Source organism: Phascolarctos cinereus, unplaced genomic scaffold, assembly GCF_003287225.1.
Source record: "Phascolarctos cinereus isolate Bilbo 61053 unplaced genomic scaffold, phaCin_HiC Scaffold_4;HRSCAF=312, whole genome shotgun sequence".
Taxonomy (NCBI): Eukaryota; Metazoa; Chordata; class Mammalia; order Diprotodontia; family Phascolarctidae; genus Phascolarctos; species Phascolarctos cinereus.
In genome coordinates, this window is record NW_027555847.1 from 567,147,216 (window position 1) to 567,175,027 (window position 27,812).

Here is a 27,812-nt window from a genome sequence, read left to right on the forward strand (position 1 = left end):
ACTTGACAAGAATTCACATGATCTTTGAATCAGAAAGGGCTTCAGGGATTAGTCCAAGTCCCAACTCCCTCCCTCTTATTGGTACAGCCTTAAAAAAACAGGGAAGTCAAAAAAGCTGGTTCAGGGGTGAGGTTGGAATGGTAGGAGGAGAATGAGGATGATGATGATTTCAATGTGCAACATTCAATTTAATTCAACAAATATTTATGAAGCACCCAATATTTGCCAGATATTGTTCAGCACTTTTGAAAGACAAAAAAATGAAACTGTTTCCACTTTCAAGGATCTTTAGGGGAAGTATGGGTGGGTACAATATATACAAATACAAGTATATAAAAATACATACAAGTAAATACAAAGTAATTTCAGAGCCAGGAAGAAACCACTAACAAATGGGGGAGGGATCGGGAGGAGTCCCACGTAGAAGGTGTCCTTAAACTGAAGTTTGAACAGAGTCAGGAGTTGTAAGAGGCAGATGGGAGGAAGAGACAAGAGAACATTCTAGGCATGGGAATAGCCTGTACAAAGCAATGGAAATAGAAGTTGGACTATCACATATAAACGAATGAGTGAATGAATAAAAACTATTAAGTTTTACTATATACAAATCACTGTGCCAAGTGCAAGGGACAGACATAAATTTAAAAAAATTAAGACAGTCCCTCTTCTCCAGGAGCTCACCATTCCAATAAGGGAGGCAATACACACAGGTTTCAGCTGCATCCTCAGGCAGAAAGTTCCCAATGGTTCTTAGGATGCAGATATTAATGCTTCTTCTTTAACAACATTTCCACTGATAAAATAATTTTCTGATGTTTCACCCTCAGGAAATATATGGGGCCAATTTATAAGCCAGTTTGGCTGAAACATATTGTTTGTGATGTCAGTAGCATATTCAAACAGAGATGTCAAGTACATAGAAATATGGAATCAAAGATAAGAGTGGTTTTTCAGATCTGGGAATCTTCTACACAGAAGTGATGAATGAAACCATAGAACTAGATAAGTTTTCTGAGGAAAACATTTTAGAAAGAAGAGAGGACCAAGACGAGAGACTGGTTTGGCTTGACTGTTCACTAGATTGGGTCCCAGGGCACAGTTCTTTTGGGAAACTCCCCTTCCACAGCAGGAATGACAGAGGCTTCAAAGGTGTTTTGTAGATTGAGGATGTCCTAAAAGCAGGTAAGAACTCCTGTAGTAGGTCTCCTGCACGCAGGGTCTCAATGGGACTTCAGTAATAGATGTCCCTGATCTAGATTTGCCTTCTCTGGGCTCAGATAACTTCATGGTGTTATTCTGTTAAAACCCAATGCCATTTTCCTGGGCATTTCACTCCAAATTGTTGTCTATGGTTTTGCAGAACAATATATTGATGGAACTCAAGAAGCTACCTTTACTTTCCCCCACCCTGTCCTGTTACCTCCTGATTAATAATAAGACTAAGAAGATGACTCTACCAAAAGTTACTTCACACTATAAACTCATTTCATCACATCTCTAAGCCTAAAGCTAGACAGTAAGAATCTGACTGACTCCAGCTCAAACTCCACCCTGGACTCAGTGATCTAAATTTTGCTGAGGGCATTTTTTCCCCTTTACCCTGAATCAGCAGAATCTTTGCAGCTCTGTAGGGCCTGGAATAGACAGCCTGATATACAGTGGAGAGATTAATAAATGGGAAACAGGTGACCTGGGTTTAGTTCCCTGTTCCCATACTTGGAGGCAGGTAGTAATAAAGTGGATGCAGGACTTTAGAGTCAGCCTAGGTTCACATCCAGCCTCAGACTCTTAACTTGCTGTGCAACTCCCAGAAAGTCCTCATTCTTAGAATGGGGATAATAGTAGCACTTACCTCACTGGGTTAAGATCAAATGAGTAAACTTACATAAATACAAACTATGTCATCCTGTGTGACCTAGGGGCAAGCTACTAAACCTCAGTTTCATTATCTGCAAAATCTGCATAATGATATCTCATCCCCTTACCTCACAGTGGTTGTGTGGAAAAACCGTGGCAAACCTTAAATCACACAATATGAGCTATAATTATTAGGGTGGCACACTGGATAGAGCGCCTGTCCCGGAGTCAGGAAGACCTGAGTTCAAATCTGCCCTTACTAGCTGGGTGAGCCTGAGCAAGTCACTTTACCCTGTTTGCCTCAGTTTCCTACACCTGTAAAATGAGCTGGGGAAGGAAATGGCAAACCACTCTAGTATTTTTGCCAAGAAAGCCCCGACAGGGATACAGAGAGTCCGACACGACTGAAATAACTGAACAACACCGCAATTATTATTAGGCCCATGCTGATATTTCTTTCACCTAGAGATCTGATTCATGCCCTTCCTCCTTCTCCCCCCCACCTGACTGTGGATAGAGGGCTATAACGGACGTTAGAGACTCCCAGAACTTCTCATGAGGAAATTACGGTCCAGTGATGTATCCAAGAACCTACAAAGTAGCAAGCAAAAGATTGGAGAGGGGAGTCCCTTAGTTTTTCCACTACAACTTGAGTAAATTAACATATTAAAAAAGTTCCTGCAAACAAATTGTAATTCACTGCTCCGGTTTGTGTGTTTTGAGGGGAGAAACCAACCTTTGATTCTTCCACCTTCGGCGACATTTCAAGATCTGTGATTTCATCAGTGTGCGCCACCCCTTCCCACTTTAGTAGACGCTCTTCGTGCATTGCAAAGTCTTACTCCCACCAAAAATCATCACCTAGTGCTCAGTCTTCTGGTGATGAGCCTCATCGACTTCATGGGCTGGTCCTCCTGTTTTACTCAGAGTAATCCCCAAAAGCACTGGAGGATAAGTAACAAAGATCAGGCAATGAAAGAAAGACACATGCACCAGGTCTGGGATAGGGAGGGGAAAGAGGAGCCTCCGCCCCCACTCTCCATGGCCTTAGGCGGGTGGTCACCTAACTGGGCGCCGCCCTAGAGAAAAACCCGGCGAGGCCTCGGGAGGCTACTTACACTAGCCCCTTGACCTGCTGCAAAGCTGCAGCCGGGGTAGTAGCGAAGCTCGGCCGGCTCGGCGCTGCTTTGCGATAGGAGGCCCTGGGAGGAGAAGAGGGAAGGAAGGGGAGGAGGAAGCGAAGCTGCTCGGGAGGGGCGGGGGAGGAGCGGCTGGCTGCCCAAGCAGCTGCGGCGGCGGCGGCGGTGGCGGCGCAGTCCGAGGAGCTGGGAGGGCTGTCGGGTGTCCCGCGGCGGCGGCGGCGGCGGCTGGGACACCGGCATCTCGCGTGTGAGGGGGCGACTGAGCGCGTGTCCCAGTGCCCAACACCCAGCACCATGCCCGTACGCTGGCTGGCCTTTCCCCGGCTCTTGCCGCCGTCACCGCAGCTGCTGCTGCTGCTGCTGCTGAGCGGAGGTAACGGCTGGGGCTTCGCGTCCTGGGCCCAGGCGGAGGAGGCTGGGGAGCACCTGGTCGCCGAGGCAGCAGACTGGGAGGACCCACATGCCAAGCACCTGTACACGGGAGACATGTTCACCCACGGCATCCAGAGCGCCGCGCACTTCGTCATGTTCTTCGCGCCCTGGTAAACTATCCTCTTCCCCTCTCCCTCCCGCTTGCCCCTCTCCACCCCATCTTTCCTCTGTCCTATTTTTCCTGTCGCTTCTCTGCCTACTGCCTCTGCTCCCACCCCAGACACTCTCCCCCTCCCCCAGCCCTCGCCGTGGCCCCCAGGATTGCTTAACTTCTGCAGCCCTTTCGCTCCAGTAAATGCCCCAAAGGTTTCTCCAAACCTCGGGCTCCCGCCTGCCCCGGAGGAGGAAGAGTTGTTGGGGAGTGGGGAGAAAAAGGGCTGCGTCGGACCCCAGAGAAGGCCGGAGGACCCCAGGGCGTCATAGCACTGTGGCAGCCTCGTGGCCCGGACTGGGGGTGGGGGTGGAGGTGGGGGTGGGGACGGGGGCTGGCACTCGGGTGGGCGAGGCCGGGGCTCTGGGCCTCTGCTGTTGACGTGGCACAAGGAGCCCCAGAGCTCTGGAAGAGCTGGCGGTCTTAATACCCCATGGAGAAGGAGGGAAAGGGAGAACCTCTGCCCTGGAACTTTTAGTTGTGGGTGTGTATATGGAGAAGGGAGGCTCACGGGGTCCTTTACCCAACTTAGCTCCTAAATATTACTTTAACGTGCACCAACTTCCCTTTCTTCCCCTAATGCCCACGCTTTAACCCTCCCCTCCTACAAACTCTAGTCTCTAACGTTGGTGCCTTCTGAAGGACTCGACTTTGACCTAGTGGCTTCCCAGTATTAAATGGGACACTTAATGGAGATTCGGTTTGCTTCCTGGTCGGGGTATAGGTTTCGAATATACAAAGGGACAGAATTCATACATACACTTTTATTAGCCCAAGCCACGTTGCAAAGACTTAGTTACAAATTATTAATCAATATATGTTTGTCTTTATGGGTTTGGGGATATTTTGTTTGTTTTGTGGGGCAGGGGAGGAGAGAGAATGCAAAAGAGAAGTGTTTTGTTTTTACTGGCACTTCTAAACCTGCCATCCAGAAATTAAGGAGTGAGAATTATGGAAATTTTCAAAGTACCTGTTTTATATCTAGTGCCCCAGATCATAGAATCGTAGATTTAGATCTAGAAAAGAACTCATATAGACGACTAGTCCATCTATCCTCATTTTACAGGCAAGGACCCTGATGTATATAGTTCCTTGCCCAGGGTCAACATAGTAAGTGTCAGAGCTGGGATTTAAATTCAAGCCCTCTGATTCCACAACTAACATTCTGTACATTGCACCATCATATCACTCTACTACATTTTTTCCTCCTGGCATAAGGTCTTCAAAAGGAGGACAATCGGCATCTTGCATTATGGAACTCGGAGATAAGATTAAAATAAAACCACAGAAAAAAAAAGTGAAACCTTATTGGTCCTATCCCTAATACAGTGATGAGATATGACTCCTCATTTTCTTTTCTCTAGTAGTTTGGTATAAGGTGTACTGGAAATTGGCTATGCCAATTAAACTGAATATCCCCAATGAAGTATTTAGTCTTTGTAGATAACTTTAGTGTGGTGTTGTCACTACTAGGTTTCTACATTTACTGTGGTATCAAGTTAGTTGGTATATTATTGAAGCACTAATCACTAAAGGCAAAATTGATTAAAAAGATAAAATTGATTTATCATTCAATAGGCCTTTATTGATTACTATGCAACTGTGATTAGCATAGACGAATTTTCCCTCAAGGAACTTATCTAGTCTACATTATCAAGGACATATACATACACCCCCAGCATCAACCCTAAAATTTTCACTGCTGTAAAAGTTTTTGCAATAAAGACATTTAGAGAATCTGGGTTCACAGGTGGAGAGAGAACAGCTTCAAACAGATGTCTATGCCAGGCCATGGCCTCTGAGGCCGCATGTAGCTCTCTAGGTCCTCAAGTGTGGTTCTTTAACTGAATGGCTGCAGCTGAGGTCCCTGGAGCTTATGCCATAGTTTGAATGAATGCCTTTGTAATAGTTCTTTTCATCCTCGGCTTTTTAATTCTATATTGACTGAAATTACATCAGTTAGAAATTAGTTCAGGGCAGCAAGCATCTCTTTTCAAAATATAAATGCTTCCAGAAAGACTAGTTATCAGTTATTCAGTGAGAATTAGCTAATGAATTTATTTTCTTCTAAAAGCTTGACTAAGAATATCAGTAGTGAGGGCCACAGTGGGAAACAGGAAAGCTTGACTAGTGGTATAGAAGTTTCAAAGAAGCAGATTTATGTTTGACTTAAGGAAATCCTCCTAACTATTAGAGCTACCTAAGAATGGGAATGAATGTCCTTGAACAGGCTGGTTGACCACTTGGATATGTTATAGTGAGAATTCTTTTTCTGGTATGTGTTGGACTAGATCGATGTCTGCTGATGTCCTTTCCAGTGCTTAAATTCTGTGGGTTGGGGAGAGGTAGGAGAGTTTCAGCAACAAACTTTGTTTACCTTAATATTTTGCAGATTACCAGGAAAAGGGGGAGAAAACTTATCTACATCTTCCCAGGTCCTGGAACTCAGATTAGCAATATTAGTACTATAGATTGGCCATGTTATTAAATAGGCTTTTGTGGGCTGGCTTAGGAACTTATCCACAATGTAGGGAATTATTTCTCCTGGAAAATATTCCAAGTTAGAAATGACCAATTTAGAAATGAACTTTCAGAACATGACCCATTTGTAATTTGGGCGCTACCTGTACTTGTCAGTGTTTTATAGCAAAAAAATAAGCCCCACTGATTGACATAATGCTGGTCTAACCAGAGAATGAATTTGCTGAAGAAAATAAGCAGCATATCATCATGTAATTATAAGAGGAGCAGTGCTGTGTTTACAATAGTGCCAAGTGATAATTTAGCTTAAAACAAATCAATTTTTAACTTGGAAACTTCTTCATCAACAAGCAGCTATTAAGTAGATGAGAGAAAAGGATCAAGTTTGAGGACTTGATTCTAAATAATTCATCATCTTTTGTGGCTTTCAGAGATGTGAATGTTTCCTTGAAAATCAGTCCTGAAGATTTTTTTTAATTATTCCACTTCAAGTTACCAACAGAGATGTGTGTTAAAAACAGTAGTGTTGACAGTAGTGTTAAAAACTTTTAATAGTAACAATTTATTATTAAGTAGTAATATAAAGTTTGGCACCAAAGAAAGAAAATGCTATATGGTAAAACCCCCAAGAGATTTCATTTATAGTAAATTGACCTTCATCACTCTTCTAAAAATTTGGTATTAGCAAATTGCTCCTTAAAAATAAACCACTGGGGCAGCTAGGTGGCACAGTGGATAAAGCACCAGCCCTGAAGTCAGGAGGACCTGAGTTCAAATCAGGCCTCAGACCAAACACTTGACACTTACTAGCTGTGTGACCCTGGGCAAGTCACTTAACCCCAATTGCCTAAAAAAAAAAACATTAAGAATTTAAAGGATTTACTAAATGTTGATGAAATTTTTTTTTGTGGTTTTATTTTAATCTTATCTCTGAGCTCCATAATGCAAGATGTTACAGCCGTCTGTCCTCCTTTTGGAGACCTAATGCTGTGACATTTAGCTTCTCTGTGGCCAGTTCAGCTGGATAGACTGAATGTGGTAATGAAGGGGACTAGTCTTCATGTGGGTGAGTTAGCGTTGCTCTCTTTTATGATCACAGATGGTTCCTCCAAACTAGCTAACTTACTGATAATGTGCCCTTGGTCACAAGGGGAACCACACAGAAGAGTGTGGATAGGTGATTAATGTATGTTAATCAACACTACTGGATAAACAGGTTGAACACATTCTCTGGCTAGTACAGTAGATCTTTGCTTGCATTTCTTCATAGCAATATATAGCAAGTTTCAAAAGGTGCCATCAGACACAACTGTTAGTCTGAATTATTGCTTAGCAAAACTTGGCTGTCCCTTATAATTTAATTACTTTGTTCTTCAAGTTAGTCACTGATACTTTTCCAGGATTTACATTAAAATGATAAAGACCATACATTTTAAATTGTTAGTAGTTAATAATCTATGTATTTTTTATCTCATTATAGGTGTGGACACTGCCAGCGGCTACAGCCAACTTGGAATGACCTGGGAGATAAATACAATAGCATGGAAGATGCGAAGGTCTATGTTGCAAAGGTGGATTGCACAGCAGATACTGAAGTGTGCTCTGCACAGGGTGTTAGAGGATACCCCACGTGAGTAGAAAAGGATGTGTGTTTGTGACATTTTTCAAGTTTTTCCACACCCCTCTGCCAACTAGATGAAACTAAATTCTAAGTTAATCTTTTGGTGATTTCCTTTGTAGTTTTGTAGTTAGTAGGTGCTAAATTTAAGCAGGCATTCCACATTACCAGAAAAGTTATTTTTATTGCATCTATTTTAAGTGTATTTTTTGCAATTTATTTAAGAAAATACTTCATTAAATAACTGCTGGATTTTCTTTTTGATAGAACATCTTTGAGACATGAGAAAGGTTAGCATTTTAAGTCCACAAGCATATTTTCCCTAATACAGCAACTTTTCCAATCATAGAATCAGAGATGTAGAGCTGGAAGGGTGCCTTTGAGGCAAGTTAGTCCAACCTACCTATGAAGAAATTGAGGCTGGAAAAGGTTAAGTGACTTGCCCAGGGTTATGCAGCAATTTACGTTAAAGTCTTTTGTGTATGCTCACCATACAAGGAAAGAGTATGTTATAGAATTATGCCTTCCCTTTAAGGCAGGGGTTCTTACCCTTTTTTTGTCATGGATTCTTCTGGCAGTCTGGTGAAACCTATGGACTCCTCAGAATAATGTTTTTAAATATAGAATATAAAATACTTAGGAATACAAAGAAAGCCAAATATTCAAATGCAGTTATAAAAATATTTTTAAAAAACAAGTTCATGGATATAGGAAAATAGGAACATGAATGTACTATTGGCAAAGTTGTGAACTAGTCTAGCCTTTCTGGAAAGCAATTTGGAACTATGCCCCAAAAGCTATAAAACTGCATTGCCTATGACCCAGTGATGCCACTACTAGATCTACACTTCCAAAAAGATCAAAGAAAAAGTACACAAAAATCTTTTTAACAGCTCTTTTTCTGGTGGCAAAGAATTGGAAACTGAAGGATGTCTATCATTTGGGTAATGTCCATCAGTAAAGATTATAGTATCTGAGGGTACTATAAGAAATGATGAAAAAGGGGATGGTTGCAGAAAAACCTGGAAAAGATTTATATGAACTGATACAAAGTGAAGTAAGCAGAACTAGGAGTACAATTTACATGGTAACGGCAATGTTGTAAAGATAATTAATTACAAAAGTCTTAGTAACTTCAGTCAATACAATGACCCACCACAGTTCTAAAGGACTCATGAAGGAAGATGCTGTCCCTCCCTATATAAAGAACTAATGGACTGAGTGCTGATTAAAGCAATTTTTTGTCCTCTTTCTTGCTTTTCCCTTTTTTTCCTCTTTCTTTCCTTTTTTTGGGGGTGGTATAAGGACAGGGCAAATGGAAGTTTGTCTTGTATGACTTCATATTCTTAATAGGTTTTGTATTTCTTGCCTTCTCAATGGGTTGGGAAAAGGGGGAGGGAGAATCTGGAACTGAAAATAAAATAAAATTTAATGGATTTTAAAAAAAAGTTTGTGGACTCCAGGATCAGAACTTTTACTTTAGAGTACTCTTTAGGATGCTGTCATCTGGTTGGCTGGTAAAGTAGATAGAGTGTTGGACTTAGAATTAGAAAGATTTGAATTTGAATTCGAGTTTAAACAGCAGTCATGTGAACCTGGACAAGTCACTTAGTCTCTCTCCAATTCAATTTCCTCATCTGTAAAATGAGGGGGCTGGACTTGGTATTAGATCCCTTCTAGCTCTAAATCTGTGATCCTCTAATATTACCAGAGAGCCATTGACTAAATAGAGACAGTTGTTCATTAGGGATTAGACTGAGACCAGAACTTCCAAATTTGGCATTTTAATTGTAGTCTCTAGGATCTGAAAGTCTCTTATAAATTACCTGCTAGTCTGAGTACTATAATAGCAGGTAGATGTAGTGAGTTCAGTGGTGGCAAATTGAATTCTGTAACCTGCTTTAATTTATCATAAGATTGGAGAAAAGCATGGGGAGAAGCAAATGGCACACAGTTTGATAAGATTTATACATGTGCTAAATTTTATTTTAGAAATAGCTTTTTAAAAAATAGATTTTAGCAATCTCATGTAAAAGAAAAAAACAAAACAGGTTAAGGCATCAGCTTTCCTCTGACCACGAAATGGACAGAAAGATACTAGCATTTATTCTTACGATATGCCAATAATCTAATCCTTCATCCCACCATCATCTTTTCACTTAAATTCCACATAAATATTAAGTTAATTGCATACTTGAACTAATGTATTCATATTCCTTTAAACTCTTTTTAGCTTTGTGATTTCTGTATGTATTGGACTCTTTAAATTTGTGTATTGCACAGATGGCATCTAATATGATGTGACAGCCAGTTATAACTTGTTTTCTAATTTTTAAAAATTGAACACATTCTAGACAGTATTTTTTTTTATCCAGTAATCCCTTGTCTTCACCACTGTCAACTTCTCTTAATGAGTTTCATTTAGAATGCATTTCTTTCCCACCCTACAAAAGAGTAGCATGGTTGTAATCGCCAACTGTCCCTAAAGTTATATCAGTTTAGTCTCATGGTCTCAAATCTGTTGCTTATTACTACAGGAACTGTCTCTCTAATTCAACTGAAATCCATTTAGGAGCAAATGCATCTGGTAGAGATGAGGTTTCTTTTCTGTGGGAAAGCAGGCTGTAGAATGCAAGGAAGCAAATCTCTTAGAGGACCTGTAGTGTTGGGGTTGTCTTTTACCAAGATATCACACGCAATTAAGTGAGCAATTTTGCTGCTAAAGGCAGCTTCTTTACATGTATTCAAGATTTATGCTTTGGAACATTTTAGGTGAATCTCCAATCCTAGGGTAAGTATTTAGAAAATGAATTCATCATTGATGCATCTGCTGATGACTTCTGCTAGTGAAACAGTAGATAATTGACCTGTTGTGAACAGTAGTTAATGTTTTTAGACCAATTTTGAAAATCATATCAAAATTGAGGAAGTTGAGCTTTTCAGTTTCACAGTTTTGAAAAGTAAACTTTGAAATATTCTATCAATTGAAGATTTGCACCTGAGACTTTAGGTCTACTTAAAAGTTCAGCCTTCTCATTTTTATTTGGGATGCTTGAATGAGATGTGGGTTATGTCTTTAAAGATTAGAATTGTATAAATAAAAAATTTCCTTAGCTATCCAATTTTTTGCTTTTAGTTTACTTTAAAACTTTACTAGAAATATGATATCAGAGTTTATTTGTAAATCATTTGAGTTAAATAATCAGAAAACATACTTGGTCCTCAAGAAAAAAATGCAATATCTTGAAGTGATTTGAAGTATTTTTGAAAATACACACATACATAACATTTATTTATCTATTCCTTTTTTCTTTTAAACTTTCAGCTTAAAGTTTTTCAAACCAGGTCAAGAAGCTGTGAAATACCAGGGTCCCAGGGATTTCCAGACTTTGGAAAATTGGATGCTGCAGACACTAAATGAAGAGCCAGCTGTAAGTGTACAAGAAACTTTACTTTCCTCATTCCTCAAATTAATAACATTCCTATATAAGGAGTTAGCTTTTGTTTTCCAGTAGGAAAACAATTTTATTAAATCATTTTCCTGAGTAGTAATGAAACTAGCCAGCAAATTTACATGGATAATTATCCTAGGATCATAAATTTAGAGTGGGAAGGAACCTTAGCAGTCATCTAATTTAAAGTCCCCACTCCCTTTTTTAAAGATTAGGAAACTGATCCTCAGTGATGTTAATTGACTAGCCCAAGCTCACACAGGTAGTAAGTAGCAGAGAGGAATCTGAATCTAGATTCTGTGACTTCAGCTCCAATATGATTTCTACTGTACAATGCCACTTCTCAATGTATAAGCTATCTTTGTTTTCATTTAAAAGTCACTGATCTTGTAAGCAAATCCTATTATAAGATATTATAAGCTAACATTGCTAGCTCTAGGCAAAAATTGAATTCCATGAAGACTTCTGAGTCTCTCTGCTATGCAGTATGAAAAACTATTGTCATAGAAACCTCAAGCCAGGACTGCTTTATAGGATTAATATTTTCTCCCATTCTTCCTCCTTCTCATTCCCAACCCATCGTCTTCTTTGTTGATAAACTAACCCAATCTAATTTCTTATTACTTGGGTAGCTCTTCCCTACCACACCCTATGCTAAGCCTTTCATAATCTGATTATTATAAGAACTCATACAAGGATAGAGCTAGTAGAGATTTTAGAAACTATCTTTTCCTGCCCCGTCATTTTACAGATGAGGAAATTAAGGCTCAGAATTCATAAAAATCATAGACTGTTAGAGCTGGGAAGGTAACAAAGAAGTCATCCACTCCAATTCATATTTGAAATATGAATTCCCTCTTCAACATACAGTAATTACTCTTTATACAGAATCAAAACCTCGTAATTTTCCCTAAAATGTAACAATTAAGTTATGGCACATGCAGACAGAATTATACACTGAGTATAATTTGAAAAATCTACATGGTCTTCCCACCCCTGCTCTTTTTTTTGCATTAATGTGCTGAGTTATAAATTCATTATCATCAACAAGCCCTTACTAAGTGCATTGCCATTTTGTACGTGGTGCTCTCTTTGGTCATTGTGTAGAATAAGACCCATGTGAAGCTAAGTAAACAAGTTTCCTTTTGGTTATTTTGCTGAGATATTAGGAAAATAATCTGTGTTTGTACTAAACATCGCTATAGAATGACACCATCAGGACTCAGGACTAAAAGTTGAATTTAAACAACCCTGAGTACTTTCTTTTGCCAGATAACTTTCAAATGTATGACTTACATACTATTTGGTAGGTGTTCAGTTTTCTCCTGGAGGCCCTGTAATTTGATGTATTCCATATGAAGCCTCCAGTAGAATGAAAATCTTTGGTGTGGCATTCAATTCACTGTAGGAATTGTACTCATCAAGAGATTCATTGAAAGTTATTCCTTCAGATGCTGTGTGGCAGAGAACAGATGTGACTTATCAAACTATCCCAATTTTAGACTATGTTTAAAAAAACACCTTAACTACGAGTGAATAAATTTGTGTCTTTGTCGATTTCTTAGTGGTAGCCAGATTTTGATATTGTCAAGTATAAATTTCGCATAGCTTTAAACTTTGAATTATGTACTTTATGAAAAATATCCTTGTTCTTCTTGAAACTTATTTTGAAGTGAAATTTAAATCTTTATAATAAAGATTTATAGTATTAGAGTGAGATTGATAAGCCTAAAAGCCAGTCAGTCTTTAGCTGAAGGTTCCTGAGAAACCAGAAGCCATTATTAGCTTCTTTAACAACAACAACAACAAAAAACCACCACTGTTCTTATGTTATCCAAACTTGAAGATTTGGGGACAAGTCATAGCAATAATCAACATAAAACTCTTAAGTCATGCTTTTTTTTTCTTTTTCCTGTTCTCAGTAATGCCTGACTTCTTTTTAGGTGCAGATATTATATCTCATTTAATACACAAGTTGAAGCGCTTATCAGTTTGATACAGTATCTTTTAAAAATGAAGTGTGTTGTTGTTGTTGTTGTTTTATCATCATTATCCTGAAGTAGTATAATTCATAATGATGTACATTGTGGCCATGGAAGTTTCTTGACTGTTATAGTGTGACGGTAGCTGCTATTTGTCAAAGGGCACAAATACTAAGCCTCCAAATGGGATTTTAAAAATCTGTAGTCCTCTGGATTTTGTATTGTGAATAACCTATGTAGCATGGGAGATCACTTGATTGTAACTGAACCTGGCATTTGAGCATTACCTTCCTAGGGATGCTTTTGTGTGCCTCTAGCACTTGGAATGGCATGAAAAGCTAGTACATTTTTGCATTATCTAATGGGATTTTTAAAAAAGATTAAACGTGGTAATATATGTGAAGTCCTTTGTAGTCATAAATACGCTATAAGTAAGAACTATCCACAGTCATCGCTGTAGAAACCTCTTTTTGCCATAGGATGACGTTTGAGAATGGACCTTCCATGATGGTTTAACTTCTAAAGCACCCAAAGGAGTTCATAAGGTGGACAAATGACATGAATTGCAAGGCTGGCATAATAGCAAGTTATCAATCAATACAAGGTAGTTAAGATCTCCAGAGAAGTTATAGTTAGATAGATTGCACGTACGAGATTTCATTGCCTTTACTATTTATTATGTGGGCTACTCTTAGCAATTACTTTGTTGCTACTTAATAGACACCAGAGCCTGAGCCAGAATTGCCAACAGCCCCAGAACTCAAGCAAGGACTATATGAGCTCTCGGCAGCCAACTTCAAACTACATGTTGCAGAAGGTAATATGTCATGTATTGTCTTCAGATTTGTGGGCAGTGGGGCAGCTAGGTGGCGCAGTGGATAGAGCATCAGACCTGAAGTCAGGAGGACCTGAGTTCAAATCCGGTCTCAGACCAAACACTTGACACTTATTATCTGTATGACCCTGGGCAAGTCACTTAACCCTAACTGCCTTAAAAAAAAAAGAGAGAGAGAGAGAGAGAGACAGATTTGTGGGCATCCAGGGTGTAATGAGTGCTGAGTAGAATGTATGGTGAAATTTATCCCTTTGTGTTTGCTTTGTTTCCTTCTTGTCCAGTAGAGTCTTTGACTTCTCATGATACTCAGTCATCAATAGGTTGTGATGTGTTTTAAGTGGAGAGAGTTCTCATACTAGGAGTTCTCTACAATGTGAAATCATAGATCTTTCTGTTAACATGAATACAAGTATGATAAAGAGTCTGGACAGGGGGGAATGGACAGTACTGCCATGAGTGAATTATCTATCAGAGCTCAGTTTGACCTTTTGGAGCAGTTCTGAAAGGTGCAGATGCTACCTTCCTTCTCTTGCTCTGCCCCCCACCTCTCACTCCTTCCCTTTAAGCTCTCTTATCTGTAGTTTCTCTGCACATGTGATGATGCAGGGAAGATGGTGTTAGCCAAGAACATGCTTAATCTGTGTTCTTGGTAATCCATCCTTACATAACCAAGAGATGAACAAATTATCTTTAATCACATTTAGTTGGAAGCAGATAACACTTTGCTGACCTGTGGCAAAAATGTAACTTTTCATTCTTTTGTTTAGACACACAAGGTTTTTGTATGTTGTGTAAAATTTATATGAGTGAAGTCTTTTATCTTTGCATATGTGTATGTGTATATGTGCACACACACACATTTTACCAAAATATTATTATTTTTATTATACAAGTATCTTTTGCCTTATGGAATAGATGTGTTTTGGGCAAAGGTGGCTGCAAATTTTTCAAAAATAAACCCCATTTTCCCCATTGACTTCCATGATAAAGTAAAATGTTATCCTGGTGACAAAAATCCTCATGAAGATATAATTGAAAATTTTTGATGACAAAAGGCTAAAATTGTAATGCCCAGTTAAAATTAATTAGCCCCCAGTCTAATGTTTGTTAAATATTATGGAATGTTCAACTTCTATACAGTTGGGCATAAAAGGTTATTAAATCTGCAATGTCAGTTTAAATAATGAATAGAAAAAGATACACAGCAGCTTTTCTCTCCCCCCCCCATTGTTCCTTAACATGGGGAATTTGAGTGTAAAGGTTAGACTTTTGTGGGTACTATACATTGGAATTTTTATTATTGTAACATCAAAAAGACCTGATACATTGTGTGTGAAAAATGTCTTATAACTTTGATGTATTATTTAATTTAGTAGCTCATTATTTTTGAACAATCTTATTGTAAAGGTGGTCTACATCATTATTCAAGGAGAGTGTTACTAACAAAGAGACTCTCAGGTGTTTGAGTGTACTAGGTTTTGTGTTAGTGCAGACTGCTTTAAAATGCCTTGATGTCTGTTGTGCCTAGAGATTTCTCACTAAAGGACTTATTAATTTTATAGACAGCCTTTTTCTGTTTGCTTTTATGATTTTACACATCATCATTAGCATAAAATAGAGGTCACTGAATTCATTTGCCGGGATAAACTGTCTGGAAAAACTTTGCAGTGTCAGCCTTAAGGATGAATGATAGATGCACCTTTATTAAAAGCATCGTGTTTCCCAGCTTCTTCCTAAACGCACTGATAATCTTATAATGACATCTCATTCAGTGAGTATTAGAATACAGCAGCATTTCTATACCAGGACTAAGAATCATATTTCAAACTTGTAGTATATTTTTTATGCTCATAACCTAATATCTTTTTAAGAGCAAGCCCGACAGTTTAATTCTTGGATTGATGAGCTCAGCAGAATCTAGATTACAGTGTTCCATTTTTAAAACCACTTATGAGTTTATATTTTTCCTGGCTGAAAGAGTGATAGTTGCTTTACATATTCTGTCTTCTGTTATTAGAATTACAGTAAACTTAGAGGTTTGTTAAATATCAGGAGATCTTTAGCTTTATATTTGTAGTTACATAAATTAAAGGTTTAAATTGCTCCCTTCCCCCCACTCCTGCCTAATTTCTTGACATTCTGTTAAAGGGAACCACTTTATCAAATTCTTTGCCCCATGGTGTGGCCATTGTAAGGCTTTGGCTCCAACCTGGGAACAGCTGGCTTCAAGTCTTGAACATTCAGAAGCTGTCAAGATTGGTAAGGTAGGTGAAAGCTCTTCTTAAACTGAAAATATCCCACTTTTGGCAGGATTAATTAAGCAAAGTAGCATATTATTCATTTTATGTATTGCTAGTTACTGACTTGATTTATTTATCCCATGTAGTGTGGGTCACTTGATAATTCACGGTAATAGATAATGATGTGTTGGTGACTTATAGATTTTTTCCACAATGTACAGATAAATTATGGCAATGGCTGCTTTGTTTAATTGGAAGATTTGGACAATTCTGAATTGGGGAGGCCTAATTACCCTTTCTAAAGAGACATAGCAGAGACTGGTATAATGTTCCTTTGATGGACTTGGATACTTGCCATATTTGATCTCATCCAATAGATGAGGTTTAATAATTGGTTTAAGAACTTGTTGGGAGTTGAGAAGAACCTTCTGAATTATGAACCCTGTATTTTCTCTTGTTCAACTTTACATTGAGAAGTAAGAAGGGGTATACAGCTTCTGGAGAATCTTGGGCTCCAAAGGAACTTGAGGGTAGTTAAATGATTTTTATCCACTTGAGTTTTCTGTCTACTTTTTCATGTGAATTTTATTTTTTTTTAAAAATTAATACCCCATTTCTCTTCTTTACCACTATTTAAAAGCATAGTTTAGTCAGCTGTGGAGATTGATTTGTATGCACGAGTAATACTGACTTCTGCAGAGCAAATTACCCGTTTGATTTCTGACCCATTTTCATTTACTGAGCGCTAACTGAATTTTTTTTTCCCTTTGGCATTTATAGGTCTAAAATACATTGAAATTTATTTTTAGTTTAGCCCTTTAAATGCCTTGCTGTGGATTATAAAGTACAGATGTTAATGACATTTGTGAAGATGTAAGACCTTAATAAAAAAAAAAGCCTCTTTGTGCCATGTTCTTTCTACCACTTTATAAAAATGAACAAAACCTCTTTGTTGGTGAAGAACTTCCTTGCTCTGTAGGTGAAAACTGTCTTTTATCACTGATCAGTGGACTTAAAAACAACCAATGATGAGATTTTAAACTTATCTAATTTATCTAATCAGTGATATTTAATGTGCTATATTTTATCTAATATAGGCATTCATTTGAAAGAGTCTTTTCCTTATTTCAAAATACTGTGTTTCTTCATGCTGCATATTACAAATTGATTGATTTCATATTTATTGTGTGTAATAGGGGCCTTTGTGAGCTTGGTTTTCTTTATTAAAGATATTTTACATTTAATTCTTAGCCTGCTTAATACAGTCTAAAATCCCATTTATTCAGTATTTGTGAATGCATATCATAAGAAGTAGAATGTTACTTTGGACAAAATAACAAAAGACTTAAAATGACATGCAAGTGTAATCTTTATAACATTGAATGAAGCCTTTAGTTCATGGAATATGTCGTTTCTATTCTCAAATATTTGAGTCTCATATGTAACCTTGATAAGTGACTGGAAAATACTGTATGAAACCTGTAACTGCATTATGGATGAATTAAACTAATAGAATTAAAAGGACTCTAACATTCCAGAAAAGAGTCCCTCTCAAAAGTAGAGTTTGAATTTTCAGTAATCGCTCAACATTTTACTTTCAGGTACCTAATGTGCGACATTTTACTTAGTGATAAAGTTAATGCTGGACTTCAATTTTCATTTTAGGTTGACTGTACACAGCATTATGAACTGTGCTCTGGAAATCAAGTACGTGGCTATCCCACACTTCTGTGGTTTAGGAACGGTGAAAAGGTGAGACTTCACCACATTAAAGTTCAGATTCTGATTTGAACTGGGTGTGAGTGTTATAAGAGGCCAAAGAATTGCAAGAAAGCAACCTTAGTTTGTACACAGGGTTGAAAGATTCTGCATGTTGGACAAATGGAAAAAATGAAAAATTATTTCCAGTACGTGAGAAGTAAAGCCTTCCCATTCAACTGTCAGTTCTAGTAGTATTTTGAAGTATTTAAAGTAGTTTGGTTTCTAATGCAGTTACATAGTAACTATGCTCTAATCATACATGCACATCTGACCACACTTTTGGTGGTTTGGATCACAGTAAGGTCCTTCTAGCTCTAACGTCCACAATTTTACCCTGGCTTATCTTTAAATTACTTTGAAATACATACCCATCAAAATGAAGGGATTTGACAAGATTTTATCGATTTTATGACTTGCGTACAAAGAAAGAAGGAAAGGAAAAAGGAACAGAAGGAAAGTGAAAGAAAAGAGGAAAGAAAAAATTATTGAGGTCTAAAAGCACAGCCAAAATCTCAAACTCTGATTACATACTTTGCATTTTTATTTTTGAACCGTTAAGACTTAATATTTAAATCCTCTAAGACTTGATTATTTAAATTAAATTGACTCAAATTTGTCATTGTGTGTAGACTGACCAGTACAAAGGAAAGAGGGATTTGGATTCTCTAAAAGAATATGTGGAATTGCAGCTACGGAATGTTGTAGGGGAAGCCTCAGAAACTATTGAGGCTGCTGAGGCCCCAGAACTCACTGCAGAACCTGAGGTAGGTGCCACGGAATAATGCATGGGAAACTCTTCTCTGCCCTTTTACAGCACTTCCCCTCAACCTTTTGGAAAAGATTATGCAGTGATCTGGAAAGAATAAATATTATTGTCAGCTATACTAAAATTAAACACCAATAACTTTGTTCAGCTGATTGTATATATTTGAGTGGGATATGTATCATTTAAAAGCCCTTATTTTCAAAACTTGGTAAGTCGTGGAGGAAAAAATATTGAGAGAGGATTATCCATTTATATGAACTAGATTTAATGGATAAAAATTTTTTTTAAGGCAGTTGGGGTTAAGTGACTTGCCCAGGGTCACACAGCTGGTAAGTGTCAAGTGTGTGGTCTGAGGCCAGATTTGAACTCAGGTCCTCCTGACTTCAGGGCCGGTGCTCTATCCACTGTGCCACCTAGCTGCCCCAATAAATGTATTTTCAATATATTTGTAATCCCGGGCTAATTTTCATCACTCAGTCTCACTTAGAGCAGCAGCGTTCTTTACCTCTTTGGAGATGATGATATGTGAAATAAATTTCCACCTGAACATTTGTCAGCAGCAAGATAAAATGCAGTAAGATTTAGTGATATCTCTATTCTCCTCAGTTTTAAAGAGTTCTCACCTGGCTTGTAGTCTGTAAGTTTGCAGGTTGAACACATTTTCTTATCAAAATAGTGCAGAATAAAAGAATAATAATAGCCAAGATCTCTATAGCCAGTGCCAGGCACTATGCTAGCCACCTTACACAAGTATTTACAAATAAATTCTCTTTATCTCATAAAATTCTTGTAATATATAGTAACACTATTTCTATTATACCTAACCACTATTTAACATCATTTCTATGATAAAATGTATTTCAGTTTTCAGTTGTGTTTTAGGAACACTTCTTCATCTTCCCCAACAAGGAGAACAAGGAAACTCTCTTTGTTGGAGGGAAGGGTAGGAAATAATCCTAGGTACCAATAACTTTAAATCTCCATATTTGCATAAGATAAAAGTACCTGCCTCAATTAGATCTGGGTTCTAAATTAAGAAACAGAGGGCAGTTTACCCCCAGGCTTCCTTACTGCCCTTTCATAAATCAAGAGTTCCTAAGCAGAGGACTGCCTGTGTATTAGTTTAAAATTGGCGTCTTGGTTTGAGAAATAAACAGATGATCTTGTAGTTGTGACCACATATATTAGAAGAGTGTATGTGTCATGTTGGCTATGAAAAGTCATCCTGAACTGTGTATAATTATATACTATTAATATTTTCACTAAATACAGAACTCTTTTTATTTAGAAAGTTTTCCACATGTTTAAGTGGGTCATTCAGTGAGTAACTTAATATTTATGGACTTTAAAAAATATGGTGGTGTTTCACATTGGTTCCCACTTGGCGGCTCTTTATTTCAGAATCTTTTCAGCTTTCCATAAAGCTTCTGCTTTAGCTACAAACATTAAAACAGAAATATATTACTCATTGCCACGCTCAAACGGAACAACCTACTACATTTTAGCTTGAATCCACGTGGTGTGCTACCCCATTTGCTCTCCTGAGGGAAATTGAAGACCTGTTTTAGGAAGTATATCGAACTAATCCTTGATACAAGACTTGTCTGGAGAGGGTCACTGTAAAATAGACTCACTTGTAGGCACTTTTACTTAGATGCTCTAGCCAAAGCTTAAAATAACTAGTATATTTTTATGAAGGCAATTTGCTGGTAGATACAAGTTGTTTTTCTGAGTGTTTTGGTTCACATCTCCTGTGGTTATGTGCCTCAAAATATGTGAGTTTTTCTTAAAGAGTAGCATTTCTCAGATTGAGTTCTTGTGAATTCAGAAGTGAAAAGAAGCCTGTTTTCCCCTTAGCCAGTATACTGTGTATGGAGGAATTGTGCTTTTTGTGGTGAAAAGGAAGGCACATGGATGCTCTCAGAGCCATTGAGAAAGCAGAGGGGTAACCTGAGCTTAAGGAAGAAAAGGGCATCCTATGAAATGTAAAAGAGTAGTTTCTGCTACTAACTGAAAAGATATCAGTGATAATGATAACAGTACTTGTGCCTTAAAGTTTGCCAGCCTCTTTGCAATCATCTTACTTTAGGACCTCATGATAACTCCAAAGATGCTTTCAACTTTTTGGCAAGGCATTCTGTCTTCTGTATTTTCCTGTCAAGAGCTCAAATCTTTGTTTATTTGAAAGACAACTTGCATCAGATTAGAAAACCGCTCAGGTTCTTTATTACTCTAGAACCAGCCCAGTTTCACTTGGTGCCAGGCACAGGGAACACCTTTGTGCCTGTTTTCCTTATAGTGTTTATCAGGCTGTTTGGGCAACCCTTTAGAATAGTCCAGGTATGCTGTGTAGAAGCCAGGTCCTTTGTCAACATCTCCTGTTCCTGAATCCTGCATGAACTGTAGTAGTCTTTCATTCAGGAATTCTTACCCTAAGGATGCAACTGAACGATTTTTTAACTCACTGTGCGTTTGGTGTGAGATGTATACTGTGGGTACCTATATTTTTATATCATCCAAGGAGTAAGAATGGCAGCATATTGTATGAATCATCCTGTTTATGTTTTTAAAAGTTATTTAATAACTGCCATACTCTAAAAAAGGATTTTTGCTTTGCATGGTTTCCTTTGATAGAGTGCTGTGCTCTCTCTCTCCGAAAAGGATTTTGATGACACAATTGCTGAAGGAATAACTTTTGTCAAGTTTTATGCTCCATGGTAAGCAGCTATAAATGTATTTCATTAGGAATTAAGTACTAGAATACTTGAACTTATTTTTCAAGTCGTCTGTTAGCACTCTAGACTCATGTAGGTAAATTTTGTCCCATGTGTTGCATAGTTTATAGGGAGCTCTGATCTTGATGTGCTTAGGATCTGCTCATGCTACTGCAAATAAGGGAATGTTATCTTATCCATCTGATATGTTTAAGGGGGCAGGCTGATAGAGAAAACAGCAGAAGTGGGAGAAGGGAGGAGGAAAGGAGGGTGCTTCTTATGTAACTGAGTACTTTTTGTGTTCATACATCTAGCTTTGAGATGCAGCTTGGTTTAATACATAGAACTAGCCTCAGAGGCAGGAAGACCTGACTTCAAATACCACCTCTGCTATTTGTTAGCTGTGTGACCCTGGGCAAATCTCTTAACCTGTCAGTGCCCCCAGACAAATGTCTAAGACTATAAGTTGCAGAGCAGTTTACTGATCTGTGTTGGTGGAATTTCCTTACCAGAAGTTACCTATACTAATGAAATAACAAATCCAAACAAAAAAAAATTGGTTAAAAAATCATAGTGTTATCAAGTACAGTGTCCAGCTTTAGGACATGCCCAGCTAGATAATTTTGATTGACAAAATAAAAATCATCACAGGATATAATCTTGATTGAATTAAGTTCATCTTTGGAATTCCTGTGTTGATAATTTCTTGAAGTTCTTGGGAGATTATTTGAAAGAAAATTTATTTTTGGTAAGGGGGAGAGTTAGGGAAGAGCGAGGGGAAGGAAATGATGTGAAAAGTACAGGTGTAGCCTAGGGAGAATTTAAAGATTTACAATTTTCTCAGCCTAACTTGATAACGCTATACAAAAGAAATGAGTTGGACAGGCTGCAAAATGAATTGCAAGTGACTCTTGAATCCAGAGTGTTTAAAATAGATATTTATTCTATTCCTAGGTGTGGTCACTGTAAGAATCTGGCTCCCACATGGGAAAGCCTCTCCAAAAAGGAATTCCCTGGCTTGACAGGGGTCAAGATAGCAAAAGTAGATTGTACTGTTGAACGAGCTATTTGCAGCAGATATTCGGTAAGTGTAAGTAGTTTAAAGCTTTTCAGATAAATCTAGACATTGATCTCTTGAAATTTGAAGAAAGCCATCCTCAGTTTACTCACTTCCCTTGTTGAAGTAGGAAATTCTGGGCCCAGCACACCATAGATACACTATTTCTCTTTATCTAATGCTGTTGAAGAAAATTTTCCCTTTTTTCTGAGGTTTTTTTTCCCCTCTTGGGAGATTTCTCCTAAAAATCAAAAGAAGGTGTTTTTTTTTTAAAAAAGCCATTGCCTATAGCTTTGCCTCCATTAAAAAAAAGGGAGGAAATTTCTTGATGTGTGGTTTTTTTTATAGTTTTAAGAAGTTTTATAGTTTTAAGAAGAGTGTGTCTAAGAATTGTCAGTGGAGTCCTAGATTATTTTAGTTGTTACCAACAACGTGAGAGATGTTAGATTGTGGTGCCACCTATGGGACTATATTGTATGTTTCATCAGTTCCCTGTTGGTTTTTTTCTGCTAGATTTTATCAAGGTTATAGCTTTGATTAGTTCTGAAATCATTCAAAATTTATAGTAGGTATCTTTAGGTAAATGAATGCTTACTTGTACAAAATCATGCCACTTTGATAGCTTATTCTTAAAGACTATTACCAGCTGATAAGACAAGTCCATCAATAAATCTAAGTCCAGTGTAAGGGATTATTTATTTAACTGCAGACCTCTGGCTTATAAAGGACTATTATCCAATTAGGGAGAAGAGAAGACTTAGAGTGAACATGACATTTGTCTTCAATTTCTTTGAAGGGCTATCAGTTGGAAGAGGGATTAAGCTTGTTCTACTTGGCCCCAAAAGGCAAAACGAGGACCAGTGGGTAGGAGTTGTAGAAAGGCAGATTTCCATGTGATGTAAGGAGAAATAGTTAGAGCTATTCAACAGAAGAACGGGTTGTCTGGGAAGGTATGGGCTCCCCTCACTGAAAAAGCCAGATGGCCACTTTGTTGAATGTGTTGTGAAGTGGGATCTTGATCAGGGATGAGTTGAGCTTGGTGGCCCCTGGGGTCCCTTCCAAATCTGAGATTATTAGGATATCCAATAATATGTTTATGCCTTATAAAAATAATTGATCCTGCTTTCTTTAACACACTTTTGATGTAAGAAAAACCTCTTTTTAGCAGTTTTTTAAAAAATCTTTAAATTGCAAATAAAAGTTTCATAATTAAAATTTTTCCATTTTCTGATTGATGGACATTAGCTAGCAGACAACTGTACAACAGAACTCATTAGACATAACCAAAGAATAAGTGATGAGTTGTAGACATAAAATTGTATCCTTTAGGATGAGTTATGGTCTTCTTTTTAATTGTCTTTTAAATTCAATAGTGAGTAAACATTTCCACCCCTCTGCTTTTTTTAAGATGTCTGGTAAGATTTGCTTTATTTTAAAAATTAAAGAACTTCTTTAGATTTTGACCATAATGATGGTCAAGTCCAAGAAGACTCATCTAATCTGGATCTAGTTGGCTAGCTTAAGAAATGATTTATGTATGATTGAAAATACTCATTTTAAAATGTGCATTTCTGTGTTTTGCATCTTTAAAGGTACGAGGCTACCCGACATTGCTGTTCTTCCGTGCAGGAGAAAAAATCACTGAACACAATGGAGCTAGGGACCTTGAAACATTACATAGCTTTGTCTTGCGACAGGCAAAAGATGAACTGTAGAATCTCACTTGGGAGTAATTTCTCTGACTGTTCTCCTATGCCCAACTTGTAGGAGTTAATCCATGCTAATGTTACTGAGTCTCAAATGGTGGTTATTTAGAAAACTGAATGTACTAAATTTGTGATATCTTCTGTGTGTGTGTTTTTTAAGCCAACACACTGTACTGATTCTTTATTAGGTTTGTCTGGGTAAATATCTAACAAATAGTCACTGTGCAAACTGAATATTTTCAGCGGCAGTAGAGCAATAACTGCCCTTTGACCTTCCTTTGATGAAATTCAAATGGTTTCCTTTAAGACATAAATAGAGCTGAAGAAAATCAAATTAAGTGCATTGGCAGACTATTTTTGGCGTTAGGATAATCTTGGTCAAAAGCAGCTGCCAAAGTATAGTTTGTGAATTGCCCACAGTTGCTAGAAAGGTGGGAACCTGTAGAACTCCTGTTGCCTTTTAAAGTAAAACTCACCACTTAAGACTTTCGGTAACTTATTTGAAAAAGGGTTTAAAGATCAAACTCCTACTTTTGGAAGATCCTGAAATGCCACCACCATGGGATTCTCATTTCTGTTCCTGTTTCATCATGGGAAGTTAGCCAAAATGAAAGTGATGGTACTTTTAACCTGTGCCTGAGTAAGATTATGTGATGCCATAATTGTATGTGTGTATTTGTCTCTCTAGATGTCAGGTGAATTGTTACTTGAGATTCTCTCATTTGTTCCTTATGGGGCAAAAATCACACTGCTTCATTTCTCTTTACTTGAAGCTGGAGTATTCTCAAACTTTAAAGTTTGATTATTCTACTCATAGAGGAGTAGGAGGGGTATCAAAGAGCCTTTTGAAAAGTATCTACAAGCTCTCCTCAAACTTGGAAAAGGGCTATTTTAGAAACTTTGAAAGTAGCCCTGAGTATATTCTATTAATACATTTTTTAATTCCTTAGCGAAGATTCAGATTAAACTCTTCACCTGAAAAAAAATAAGAAGTAGGGTGGCCTTTTGTTTGATCATTCAGCTAGGTGTGGTTATAAGAACATGAAATACTGCTGCAGTGTTCTAAATGCAGAACCGTAACTAGAATAAGCTGGCTGGGGCTTTGGCACAGGGCACTGAAATTTAAAGGGCACAACAATTTAACACATCTACCTAAGGTAGATGCTGCTGTAATAATTGCTTCCTCCTGCTCAATTAAATTCATTTAGTTATATGTATTATTTTTCACACTGTAAATTCACAAAGGTTATTTGGGGGCTTATTTTGTACTTTGTCCTATACATACATTTTGTGCTCCTTGCCCTATGGGCCAAAAATTGCTAGTTACGGCTCTAACTGTAACCTCTCCAAAAATTTCCTAAAAAATATAAGTGATCTCTTAAGAAATTTAATTGGAATATGGATGCTTTGTACTGCCTTGAAAGATGATTCTATGGTGTTCGAGTGTGCTTTTCTCTACCCTTCCCCCAAACCCCTTGTGACCAGAACCAAAGAATTGTTGGTATGTGTATAAGTCGTTTTGGAAATAAGCAGCTCCATAGCTAAATTCATTGAAGTTGTTTCTCTTGTGAAACATAAAATTAATTACATCTTGAGTAGCCGCCTTGTTTCTAGTCCCCTTCTAAAAATTCTTCTTCCCCATCACCCTAACTTTCCCCTCATTTCCCACTTTTTTCCTTTCTCTATTCCAACCCAAGATATCTCATTTAGCACAAGGTAACAGGTGGCAAGAATCTTACCCATTATAATTATATACATATACATATGTGTGTGTGTGTGTGTGTATATATATATATATATATATATATATATATATATATATATATACACACACACACACACACACACACATATGTATACATGTATTTTTTTTTCTGGTACTTTAAAGCAGAGAATTAACTAGACCATCTTACCCATCTCTGCCTAAGGAAATCTTTATTAAACACACATGGTTGGTTCACAAATGGTTTTTAAAAACTGTCTAGAGAAGCACAATCCTCATGAATGGCTGGAGCTTTGCATCATGAGTATCTTGTATTAAAAATCAAAGTGGTACAATTTGTTTACAATGAAACTTTCTAAATAAACTCTTTTTTTTTAAAGTCTAGTCTTTCTTTAAATGATACAGCAAAAATGGATATAAAATAATGGCAATAAATTATAGTTTATATTTACAAAAAACTGTAAGTGCAAATAGTTATAGATCATAAATGTATTGTTTAACCAGTTTAGCATGAAATAGATTTCTTATTACATGGTTGCCCAAAAACAGATGTTTAAAAAATAATCTAAGATTTAATCTGAGCTTGACCACCTCTACCTGAGACTGTGGTTCCTTTTCTTAAACAGTGTAATCACCCAACCCACTTTATGAAGTATGAGGGTACCTTCTGTTCACTTCTCTACAGACTTTCAATTTCACCTTTTACATTTTTTTTTATTCTGGGATAATGTATGCCATAATAAGAGGAGGGGAAAAAAAACAGCAAACCTACTTTGCTGACATAGGTGGATTGCTAGATTCAGTTTTCTGTCATTTGCTGTAATTTTCAAACAGGAGCTCCTAAAAGGTGGGGTATAACACTGTTTTTACAAGTTATACAGTCTGTCAAGAAGACAACTGTTAAAAGTACATCCCCCCCAGTCCAGACTCACCTCAAAGGAAGATGGGCCAAGTGCTTAGTACTTAACATATATAAATTCAGTGTATGCTCAGACCTAAGGGAAAAGAGATCTAGTAGGAGGATTGAGGCATGGAAAAAAAAGTTTACTTTGACTGAAATAAGTGTATTCTCATACCAGCAAAGCTTCAACACACATGTATAGCAATTATTCTTTAAAACAAGGCACTTCCTGAAGCCCTAGGATATGCCTAGGGGTATTAGTCTAATTTTTTTTGTCATAAATGAACCCTAAGACCAATGATTTGCCTGTAAAATTTGTCCCCAAGCTTATTTACTTGTAACATTTACCTTCGACAGACTGATATTCACATTGACATTACACAACCAATAATAGCTTTATTTCCCCTAAGTTTCACTCTTCACTCTTGAATAGCTTGATCCAAGCTAAAACAAACTAATTTTGGCAGACTTTTCTTTGGGAAAATACTTCAAACATATTTCTGTAGTTAACAAATCCTCCTATCATCTTGTTACCCCCATACTAAGCTTCCTCCAACCAGCGCCTACTCACATTATTTATCCAGTGAGCAATTTATCAATTAAAAAGTCCTTTAATTCTTCTTTTTTTTTTTTTTTTGCATAAGGCACCAACATGGAATTGTTTGACAATTTACTCAAATTCAGCCATGCCTCTGTAGCTTTTCTCACAGCAGATGTCACCTAGGAATCCAGGACGGAATTTCATAGGGTTTTTACCAGGTGAGATTTTGGCTTTCAGGTCAATGACATCCACAAGCTCTCACCACCATATTTCTGTATTTTTTCAAGATGACATTGGAGTTGTCATCAAAGTAAAGCACTGAAATAGCATTTAGCTTGGTAGGTGCACAACATGGTTTAGGAACGTAATCAGGATTCATCAAGTGAACCTATTAAAAAAGAAAAGAAAAGTCACAAACTGTATTTGTTGTCTCATGTACTGCAGTCAGAAAAT

General features: G+C 37.5%; 2 protein-coding genes across 2 annotated transcripts in view; one reads left to right on the forward strand and one right to left on the reverse strand.

The window, feature by feature from the left end:
* Nucleotides 1–240: 240 nt before the first annotated feature.
* On the forward strand, nt 241–26,296 carry TXNDC5 (thioredoxin domain containing 5). Its single transcript, XM_021009867.2, has 10 exons — nt 241–3,541; nt 7,544–7,693; nt 11,007–11,112; nt 13,836–13,932; nt 16,099–16,214; nt 17,856–17,942; nt 18,581–18,715; nt 21,352–21,434; nt 22,386–22,515; nt 24,081–26,296. Exons 1-10 carry the CDS (start codon nt 3,294–3,296, stop codon nt 24,201–24,203), a joined length of 1,275 nt encoding a protein of 424 aa, XP_020865526.1. The 5' UTR covers nt 241–3,293; the 3' UTR covers nt 24,204–26,296.
* BMP6 (bone morphogenetic protein 6) overlaps nt 26,113–27,812 on the reverse strand; it is a 210,904-nt gene continuing 209,204 nt past the window's right edge. The window contains exon 7 of the mRNA XM_021009866.2: nt 26,113–27,747. Coding sequence (XP_020865525.1) covers nt 27,598–27,747 — 150 coding nt within the window. The 3' untranslated portion in view covers nt 26,113–27,597. The remainder of the gene's footprint in view (nt 27,748–27,812) is intronic.